At 34.9% G+C, this 11769-nt stretch overlaps 1 protein-coding gene across 5 annotated transcripts in view; it reads left to right on the plus strand.

The window, feature by feature from the left end:
• The window catches only part of Ank (Ankyrin), an 82364-nt gene extending 70995 nt beyond the window's left edge, over nt 1–11369 (plus strand). For 3 of the 5 annotated variants that reach the window (XM_070282445.1, XM_070282446.1, XM_070282447.1), the window contains one exon: nt 10028–10180. In XM_070282445.1, coding sequence (XP_070138546.1) covers nt 10028–10113 — 86 coding nt within the window. In that variant the 3' untranslated portion in view covers nt 10114–10180. Of the gene's footprint in view, nt 1–10027; nt 10181–10481; nt 10550–11107 lie in introns of those variants that run through there. The other 2 variants (XM_043213319.1, XM_043213322.1) reach the window with 1 other exon arrangement.
• Nucleotides 11370–11769: the final 400 nt, after the last annotated feature.

Consider the following 11769-nt stretch of genomic DNA (forward strand, 5'->3'; position numbering starts at 1 on the left):
ATTCTCTCTTTCCGTCTCTCATCTGCTAGCCGTTTGTCATGGAACCCGCTCTCAAATGCTTTCATTATTCATTATTTTGCGGCCTGCCAAAATGCCGTAGAACCCGCACTTATAGACATTTTTACAGCGGGTTCCACTACGAACTGAGACGATGTTAAGGTTATTTTACAATTTTGTATATTATTTTTATTGGATTATAAATGTAGGAAAACATATTAAAAGAATAAAAATTTATGAAACGGTTCCAGCAATGAAACCCGCTTGAATTAACGGACGGTTCCAGCAATGAAACCCGCTTGTTCCAGCGGGTTTCACTGCTGGAACCGTCGTCGATCGTTCGCTTTGGTTTATATTTACGTTTAGCGTTTATGCTTTCTAAGTTAAGTTTAGTACCATGTAAGCAGCCAAATAAAGCTGAACGAGTTGTTTTGATTTTACCAAAGACGCCCCCGACTTCTCATTTAATCCTTACTCCTGGAGTCTTTTGCGGCAACAACGACCCCCTACAACACATGTGATTGTGTTGAATTTTCAGTGCCTTGTGCACATACAATTTTTTGCGGAGCCTTAAATTTGTCGACATGACTAGAAATCTCCGTTTTTCGATCCGTGTGCGATCCTAATACTCATACAATTTGAGTGATGGTTTCAATGGCGTGGGGCGTACCTTGCAGGTGCAACAAAAAAAGAAGAGTCTTCCCAATACATTGTTTGCAGTTGAATGTTGATTTGCATTTTCTAACCCTCCCTCACTGTCTCGATCACAATAATTTTATTTTTGAATTTCGTTTCTGGCTTATTTTTGACCGATCTACTGGCTTGCGAAAATAAATATCGCCTTACAAACATATCGCCTGTACGCCTTAAGTCCGTTTTACCAAATCCGTCTTGATAAATAAGGCATGTATTCAGTTTAGTGAACATTAAAATTAGACTTTTAAATAAACATAAAAGAAACTGGCTGTACAATTAGTTACTTAAGGTACTAAGTACTTAAGTTCGATTTAATTTCAACATGCACAAAGCGGAATGTTATAAAAGTATTATTCGTCTCTGCCGGATTTAGTTTGCCCAGGATCCAAAGCAGTTTTATAACTTTTTAAACAATAAACGTAAACATATAGCATTCAGGGTACATCCCTTCAGGGTTCAGGGTACAACATCAGGAATAATTGACGAATAAAAATCAGAAAAATTCATTACTCTTTGATACAAAAAAATCTGAAAATCATTATAATTTATAATTATAGATGGCCAAGACTTTTTCAAAAAATGATACTCAAAGCTCCTAATAAGTTAAAATAAAAAGCTTAAATAACTTTAACCAGTTCAATAAAATGTTTTTGGACTTTTTCTTTAATCCAAAATTAAAAAATGGTATGCTCTTCAAATTTCAATAAGAACTAAAAAATCTTCCCCTCATAGGAACCCGCATAGCGCGAAATCATGAATTGAGTGATATTTTTGAGCGAAAACATCAAAAATAATGATTATTAATGATTTTTATTTTTTTATAAGACAATAATGATTATTTTCAGTTTTTTTTTCGATCATAAAACAATGATTATTTTCTATATGTTTTCATAAAGCGACATTCCTCCAACCACCAACTGGTTGGAGCAAATTTCATTTGTAACGAATGGATTCCGGAGCCACTCGGCTTACAAACAGATGATATTAACACTGACTTTAATAAACCATTTGACTCTGTTAACCACTTGCTGCTTTTAAGTAAACAAGTTTTTGGGTTTTCCAACTGATCACTTAAGGGGGGACATCTGAGTAGAATTTTGAAAAAATCGAAATTTTTTTTTTTCGCTTAAAAAATTCTTTAGGGTCTTAAAAATGACATATCAAAAGATAGAGTCCGGCAAAAGTGTCTAAGTGTCGAAATTTTTCATTCTGCGCCGATGCCTCACAGGTATATCCCACAGTACTTAAAACTTTAAACGCGTTTTTCTCGAAACCACTTTTTTTGAGTTGGTCGAACACCTAACTCGAACAACTCTTAATCTATCGATCTATCGAATTTTGACAGTATACTCAGAATACCTATGTCTATCGACACACGTAGGATTTTTTTTTTTATTTTGCTTACTTTTTTTTTTATCAACAATTTTGTGACGTTTTTTATTAGTGAAAATTGAAAATTTTGTTCAATCACTTGCCATTTTGGAAAAAATTAATATATCGAAAAAATCCTACGTGTGTCGATAGCCGTTGAGATAAAGAAACTAACCAAACTTGATTTTTTGTTCTAGATCAAAAATTAAGGACGTTAGGTGTTCGGCCATGGACCCCTTTAAAAAAATAGGGCCTACCAATAAGGGCTGCAGGGCCGCCATTTTGTTTTCGATTTATTAAAAAAAAATTTTATTGTGTAGTTTAAATATAATATAATAAAACCCCATTTACAAATTTTCGATTAGCTGTTTTGATTTGGCCAAAAAAAATTCGAGAAAAACCGTTTTTTTTTGGCCTGTTACTCAGATGTCCCCCCTTAAAGCTTAATGGATCGAAATGCAAACTTATGTCTTTTTATCAGTTTAATCTTCACCATTGTAATTTCTCTATGGGTGCCATGTTAATGATCTAGGTATCCTATTAGATTTGAAACTATAATTTGCGACTATATAACCACAACATGGTTAATAAATGGTGTTCTTGGTTTTTTTTTAAAGATGGTCCAAAGAATTCAATAACCAACCCCATTTAAAAAAAAAACTTTATAAAAATATATATAAATAAATATATTAAAAAAATGTATTTAAAAAAAAACATAACGTATCTTTGGTCCGTCCAATACTTGAGTATGGATCGTGTATTTGAAACCCTCAATATGAAGAACACAGATTACATCGAATCGAACCCTCCCCGTACAATTATGCTGAATGTCGTTTTCTTACGTCCCTCAGTCTGTTGGACGGGAGGTGGGCTGTATGCGAAAGTTGTTCACAATAGATGGATAATGGTCCCTATTTTACTTCCTATTGCTGAAAGTAATGCATGCGCCCGTAGATATTTTTCCTTGTAGATTATGTGGTCATGCTCCGAAACCACACCCTTTATCTCTTTCATCTTTAAAAATGTATTTTTCAATTCTATTAATTGTTTACTGCGTGAACATTCTGCAAAGTTCTACAAAAAGTGTAACCTTTATTACTTGTACTTTGGTCTTTGGATTAAGATTTTCATTATAAAATGTTCTTAATATTAGGTTGTTATGTAATGACATACCGGTTTCTTTATTGATTTTTGACGACGATTTTAACATAGTTAGCATTGTCCGATTTAAGTGCTATATGTACTGTTACCTTCGACCTTCGATTTTCTGCCATTTTTAAGGTAACTTGTATACGCGTCTCCTAAAGAAGTTCTTGTCCCTACTGGCAAAAAACTCGGAGAGCCAATTTTCACAGGACTCTCTTGTGGCCAACTTCTGACTAACAAGCTCGTTCGCCATGGACAGAAATAGGTGGTAGTCACTTGGCTTTAGATCCGGACTATGCGGTGGTTGCAAAAGAACCTCCCATCCAAACCCCCGGAGCTTCTGGCGCGTCACCAAAGATGTATGGGGCCTGGCGTTGGTATGATGGAACACAACGCCTTTACGATTCACCATGGCCGGCCGCTTCTTGTCAATTGCAATCTTCAATCGCTCCAGTTGTTCATAGTAGAGGTCCGAATTGATGGTTTGGCCATAGGGCAACACTTCATGATGGATAATTCCTCTGATATCCCACCATACACTCAGCAACACCTTCTGAGCCGTCAGTCCTGGCTTTGCCACCGTTTGAGACGACTCACCGTGCTTCAACCAGGATCTTTTACGCTTTCTGTTGTCATATGTGGTCCATTTTTCATCACCAGTGACTAACCGATCCAGAAATGAGTCGAGTTTATTACGGTGCAACAAAGATTCGATTGATACACGGTGGAAAAGGTTTTTTTGGGATAACTCATGAGGCACCCATACATCGAGCTTTTTTGTTAAATTTTTCGAGTTTAAATGCCTATGGACGGCTTCCGTGCTTAGTTGCAGCTCCTCTGCGATGGTTCTAATAGTCACATGACGATCTCGATCACTGGTCACTGGTCGTCCGGAATTCTGGGTGTTTCGGTATCAAAATTGGCAGTAAACCATTGTTCGGCGGTTTGAATCGAAAGTTTGTTATCTCCTAAGACAGCAATAATCTGTCTGCGAGATTCCGCAGTTTTTCCCTGTGCGAAATAAAATTTCAAAATTGCCTGAATTTCTGCGTTTGTGAACTCCATTTCAATTGATTGAAGTTTTTAACGTGGAAGCTCATGTAAACAAACTATATGTCATTTTAAAAGTGATTACCAATAACTTTCAAACGACATATAGCCAGATACAATTATATTTGACTTCGCAAGCGAAGCGCGAAATTTGAATGTGAAAACCGGTATCATTACCAAACAACCTAATATTAAAATTTGGTTTACTTTATGTTGTCCTTTAAATACAATAAATGGCGGACGGTGTATATGTGTGATTTTATTTTCTAATATCGCTATATAATTTTTTTTTTTTCAAATAATTAGTAAAATGTATTTTTATGGTATACCCGTTACTCGTAACTGCTGCTTAAAAAACAATTCAAAATATTTTTTTTTTTCTGATAAATGTAAAAATAACCACAAAATACTTTTCAGTGATTGGTTGAGGCAAGAGTGAGAAAACTACAAATAAAAACTAAAAATGGTACATATTACTTCTCAGTGATTAGTTGACGAAAGAGTTAGAAAACTACACATATATCATACCAAAATAATAATAGACGGCATGTTCCAGTATAAGTGTCTTTTTTTACAACTGCTGGTTAGAAAACTATTAAAAAAATGTTTTTTTTACTGACGAATGTAGTAAAAATAATCACAAATCACAGGCGGCATGTTTCAATATCATTGTTTTGTTTATGTCTTCTGGTTAGAAAACTATTACATACCAAGATTGTTATATTTTTTTTTTCGGGGTATTTCAGAATTTTTGAAATGGCTTGTACATCAATTAGACCATCAGCTAGCATTTCTGTATTCATCATAAAGCTTAGAGGCCCAAACGACCGAGGGGCGCTCGAGAAACGAATAATTAGTATATATTAAGCTAGTTGTGATTTATTAAGTTAGGAGGAGTTAGTAAGAAAATTAAAAATTCTATACATTAAATTTGAAGGCAGGAGAGAGATGTTATAGAGTAGAGACCATTGTAGTTCGAACATAAGACCCTTAAAGGGTCATGCAGTGCATATGTCGAACTACAATGGCTAAGGAACAGAGGCCTAAAGTTTCCAGTCCTTCTATTAGGAATGTTCAAATTTAAGCGTGTTAGTAAATGCTGGCTATCTAAATCCCCATTAATTGCGTTGTGCAGAAAAACTACACCGAGCATTGTCCTTCGATTTGTTAAGCTAAGTAAGTTTATAAGTAAGAGTCTGCTATTATAAGATGGAAGGTGACGATATGCATCCCAATTTGGACCTCTTAGAGAAAAAGATAAGAAATTCTTTTGTACGGATTCTATGCGGTCCTGATGTACTCCATATTGGGGACTCCACACACATGAACCGTACTCCAGTATCGGACGGACCAAATAAATGAATAATGTTTTGGTTATATGCGGGTCATTAAATTCTTTTGACCACCTTTTAATAAAACTATGGACTCCTTAACCTTATTAACCATTAAGAAAATATGGTCGGCAAATTTAAGTTTAATGTCTAATAGGATGCCAAGATCATTCCCCTAAGCTAATTTCTTTAAGGCAATCCCATCAAGAGTATACGTAGACTGCAGAGGGCAAGAACGATAAAAAGACATAAGCTTGTACTTGATCCATTAAGTATTAAATCGTTAGCTGAACACCATTTTCGAAAGTTATCAAGGTCAGACTGAAGACTGCATTGGGCAGAGATGGATTTGTACTTAGGACAAATCTTTACATCATCTGCATACATAAGAACATTTACGAAAAGAGTAAATAACAACGGGCCAAGATGACTTCCTTGAGGGACGCCAGATGTAGCACGGACTAGATGGGAATGTGTGCTTTTAAATAAGACTCTTTGTGTCCTTCCACCTAAGTAGCTGGAGATCCACCTTAAGAGGTCAATAGGAAAACCCAGCATATTCAGTTTACTCAACAAGAGTGGGTGATTCACTGAATCAAATGCTTTGCTAAAGTCTGTGTAAATCACATCGGTTTGATATCCCTTACGAAAGCCATCTATGACAAAGGATGTCTACTCCAATAAGTTCGTGGTGGTGGAGCGACGCTTAATAAAGCCATTCTTACAAGGAGAGATGATCGAAGAGCAAAGGTGTTGCAGATGGGGAGTATTTAATTTTTCAAATAACTTCGGAATTGCCGACAATTTAAAGATGCCGCTGTAATTGGCAGCATCGGAATTTTTCCCTTTTTTATGTAAGGGAATTATGAAAGATTCCTTCGACTTAAGGGGAAAAATCGAGGTTTCCAAAGATAAGTTGAAAAGTCTTAGAAGAGGTTTGTACAGGGCCCTGACACAGTATTTTAGCACTCAGCCTGGTACTCCATCGGGGCCTGGCGAATAAATGGGTTTGAACCTTAGTAGATTAGAGAATAAGCTATTCTCGGAGAAAAACGGACAGAAAATAAGATTTGCTGATTGAATATTGTATGCGTAAGGCTGATCAGAGATCGCAGATGGCCCGATCAGAGATCGCAGATGAATTTTCAAACGCAAGCAGAGGTGGAAAAGATACATGTTTACGCTTTGTGTTTATAAAATTCTGCAAGGGTATACCTAGAACCATCATTGTCCTACGATTAGTCAAGGTTGATAAGTTTATTAGTAAGAGTCTGCTACTGTAAGAGGGAGATGAAGATTTACACCCTAGTTATGACCTCTAAATAAAAATGTTAAGAAATTTTTTTCTATGGATTCTATCTATGCTTCATGTACTCCATATTAGGGACTCCAGACACATGAACCGTGCTTCTGTATCGTCCGGACCAAAGAAATGAATAAGCTTTTGTAATGTAGTTGTCGTTAACTTCTTTAGACCACCTTTTAATGAAACAAAGGACACCTTTAGCCTTATTAACCATTGTGGAAATATGGTTGGAAAATTTGAGTTGTGAGTCTAATAGGACAACAAAATCATTAACCCAAGTGCATTTTTCTAAGGCTATCTCATAGAGAAAATACGTAGCCTGGAGAGGGCAAGAACAATAAAAACAAGAAAGGAAAGCTAACTTCGGGCGGAGCCGAAGTTTATATACCCTTGCAGTTAAAACCGGATATATATCGCAAACATCGGATATAGTTGGCCGATCCTTATGGGAATAGGAAAATATAATCCAATTTATTACAATACAAAATCTAAAAAAAGTCCCAAACTTCTATCTTCAAAAATACGAAAGTTGATATTTCTACCAAGTACCATTTCCGATCGTTCAGTTATATGGCAGCTATAGGATATAGTCGGCCGATCCTAATGAAATTTGGTAGGTCGGATCAACTGACCAAATATATAATCTGTACCAAGTTCCAGCTTTCTATCTTCAAAAACACGAGTTGGGTCAAAGATGGGTCATTTCCGATCGTTCAGTTATATGGCAGCTATAGGATATAGTCGGCCGATCCTTACGAAATTTGGCATGTCGTATTATTTTACCAAAAATAGCTCTCACCTAAAATTTGAACTCTCTAACTTCAAAAACACCAAAGTTATACCATTTCCGATCAATCAGTTATATGGCAGCTATAGGATATAGTCGGCCGATCCGGACCGTTCCGACTTATATACTGCGTGCAAAGAAAAGAAGGGTGTGTGCAAAGTTTCAAGACGATAGCTTTAAAACTGAGAGACTAGTTTGCGTAGAAACAGACAGACGGACAGACAGACAGACAGACGGACAGACGGACAGACGGACATGCTCATATCAACTCAGGAGGTGATCCTGATCAAGAATATATATACTTTATAGGGTCGGAGATGTCTCCTTCACTGCGTTGCACACTTTTGACCAAAATTATAATACCCTCTGCAAGGGTATAAACATAAGTTTGCATTTTGATTCATAAAGTATTAAATCATTCGCGTAACACAATTTTTGAAAATTTTCGAGATCGGACTGAAGTTTGCTTTGGGCAGTTTAACATAATCTGCATTCTTGATTACTAGAGAGTTTGGTAAAGTATGGGGCAAAAAAAAAAAAATATAAAAAGAGTAAACACCGATATAGCTCGGACAAAGCGGGAATGTACATTTTTAAATGAGACTCTTTGTTTTCTTCCATCTTCCAAGACGTTTGCACAGAGTCCTGGCACGGTATTTTAGCACACAGCCTTGTACTCTATCGGAGCATGGCGAATTTCATACTGGAGGTATTTAATATTTAAAGGCGTAGTACGTAAATAAACTAAATTCAATATTTCTCCGGAAGCAACTGTAAGAGGTGAACGGTGCAGGCTTCATATTTTTTGCATATTATATTCGGAATACATAGATGAAGGAATTTTGGAGTGGAAAGAACTTGAAGATAAGCGCAGCTGGGTGCTTGTCCCTCCATGCGCCTATTATTGTTGTTCCACTTCTTCCTTGCGACATTACATAAAACGCCGATTGCTTTTAAGTTTTTGTTGTTCTGAATGTGAATTGTGCTTGCATACCCTACCGATGAATGATTTTAGGGGAGTGAGCAGACACAAATCTTTACTTTAACTTTTTTCAGTCTGTTTTTATGAACTTTTTTAAATTTAATTTTTGTTAAAGTGAAGTTGTTTTCTTATTTAGTCAACTTTAATGTAATTTTAAAAATAAAAATTTAAAAAATTTTAAAAAATGCTACAATTTATTGTAAACATCAATTAAATAAAATTTAATCAATTAAATAGTAAAATATATAAATGGAATTTTTTTTTAAATTTTGAAACCATACATTTTTTAAGGGGTTATATACAGTTGTACCGCGCAAAAATATGGATTTTTATCGATTTTTTTTTGACACCATAGAAAATATTTATGAAAAATGTTTTACCGACGTTGTCATGTTTCTGGGTACTTAATTAAATTTTTTCATAAAAAAATATTACATAACAAAACTGTTATAGCCGAATCCCCGGATCGTCTTTTTTCGATGGTGTCTTGCGGTGGACAAGATTTCTCGAAAACGGTTCATCCGAAATCCAAAATTCAAAAAAGTTTAGTTAGTACATTGTATTGTCTAGTCCGTGAACGAGGGATTTTTAAAAATTTTGATAAAAAAAAAATGGCGACGTTTTTAACAAAAAATGTACTTTTTCAACGTATAAGATTTTCGTTTTTTGTGCTTTAAAAAAGGAGTTTTCAAAAAAATTGAAAATCCCTCGTTCACGGACTAGCTAATATCATAATAAATAAGTGGTCAAAATTTGGTGTTGATCGGATTAGTAGTTTTTTAGTAATCGTGTCCACCGCAAAGGTAATTTCCCAAAAAAAAGATTCTGAGATAATCGCGTTTAAAGTTTCAAGGTTGTTCAAGTTTTATATGCAGATAGTGCGCTTTAAATAGCTACAGCTTCAGTTCTAATGCTCCGATCGTTATGAATTTTTGTGAGAGCATTCCCAATAAAATATACTTAAAGAATATGCAATAAAAAAAAAATCGATTTTTTCATATATCACAACTGTATATAACCCCTTAAATGAAAAAAAAATGCATAGCCAAATTTTTTTAATATTTTTATTGCTGTCCGGTCCCCTAAAAACCAACCATCGGTCATGCAAGCACAATTCACATGCAAAACATCAAAAACTTAAAACCAATCGGTGTTTTAGGTACTGTCGACTGAAATATACCCTGTTCCTTTCTCAGTATATTGATTTTTAACAATTCGTAAAAATGTATATATACAAAAAATTTTACGACTAACACCTAATCTTATTCCTAAATAAATTTAAAATGTATGGTGAAATATTAAAAATTTAATATTATTTCTTTCGTCATTTCACCAAATAACGAATACCCGAATTTTTTTAGGGTTGCCGGAGCAGTTAGAAAATTCAAAAATTGTGTGCGCTGGCTTCGAAACGAAATCGCACGCACACATGCACCCGTGTATGTGAATCTGTGACACGCATACATACAAATATCAGTCCAAGCGCAGTCCAACCTTCTTCATAGCGCTCCTTTCAGAGACTGAAGAATAGAAAGCATTTAATGAGAATATGAGCGCAAGATGAACGAAGGATGAGCGTAAGAGAGTAAGATCTCGCTCTGGGGCCTGTCGCAAGACATTTTTGCGTCCATTTTCGTTGTATGAAATGGGGGTTGTCTATATGCTATACGGTTAGTGCTTGTACGCTACGAGTACTGAGTATGAAAAATCTACTGAATCCTTAATTTGTATATAATGAGGATTATATATACAATAAATCTTTCAAATTAATAAATCTTCTTATTTTCTTTTTTGCATTCTACTGATTTTATCTAGAAAGTTAAGATGTCACCTAAACGAGGGCCCTCAAGAAATGGACTACAGGGAATAAGTGTCCCCAAATGGTAAGCAAATGTTATTTTTGTCCCATATTATTATACCCTTGCAGAGGGTGTTATGGTAATTTTGACCAAAAGTGTGCAACGCAATGAAGGAGACATCTCCGACCCTATAAAGTATATATATATTCTTGATCAGGATATGTATTCTGTCCGTCTGTTTCTACGCGAACTAGTCTCGCAGTTTCAAAGCTATCGACTTGGAACTTTGCACCCACCCTTCTTTCTTTTGCATGCTGTATATAAGTCGGAACGGCCGGGATCAGCCAACTATATCCTATAGCTGCCATATAACTGATTGATCGGAAATGGTATAAACTCGGTGTTTTTAGAGTTAGAGAATTTTGTATGAATGATATTTTTGGCAAAATCGGACGACTATACCCGATAGCTGCTTTTCTTTTTTGTAGCTTTATTGTAATAAATTGCTTATATTATAATATTCTCGTAAGGATCCGATTTTTTCGATATATATTCGCTTTTAACTGCAAGGGTATATCAACTTCAGCTCCGTCCCAAGTTAGCTTTTCTTTCTTGTTTTATTTAATTTTTATTTAATTACAGAGACAAAATAACAATATTAACCACACGCAACGTTTCAGCCCATGAAAGATGATATTTGCTATTCAAAAGAATATGCAAAAAAACGTAAAGCTAAACATCAAGAAAACGTTGACGGCAAGGAATTCGGCTGAAATTTCAATTTAATAAAGTTTTTAACACAATCCCTTGTAACATTTTTTTTGACCAATGGTATGATACATACTCATGTCAAATATTTTCAAAACTTTAAAAATGAAATAAATATTACCGTCGTAAAAAAAAATTACTTTAGGTGTAAATTAAATAAAGGGACACATACTTAGTATATACATACATATATGTAAGTATATGCCAACTTATACATATAAGCCAACTTATAAGTCAACCTATACATATAAGTTAAAGGAAAATTTTACTTTAACATGTAAGTATATGCTCATATGTTACGTATACGCCTTCACTGTAACTAAAACAAGAACGTCCGTTTAAATATTTCCTTAACCTTTAAGGGGTTATACGCAGTTAGGATTTCTAAAGAATCCAAATATTTGGTTTTAGTTTTTATGTTATTCTAATCTACATTTATACATATGGTATGTACATCTCTTAAAATTTGAACTCAATTCGATAAATATTTTTGGAGCTTGTAACCATTTTCTTCCCCATATATTCCCCAGGTAATG

This window comes from Drosophila bipectinata, chromosome 4 (genome assembly GCF_030179905.1).
Source record: "Drosophila bipectinata strain 14024-0381.07 chromosome 4, DbipHiC1v2, whole genome shotgun sequence".
Taxonomy (NCBI): Eukaryota; Metazoa; Arthropoda; class Insecta; order Diptera; family Drosophilidae; genus Drosophila; species Drosophila bipectinata.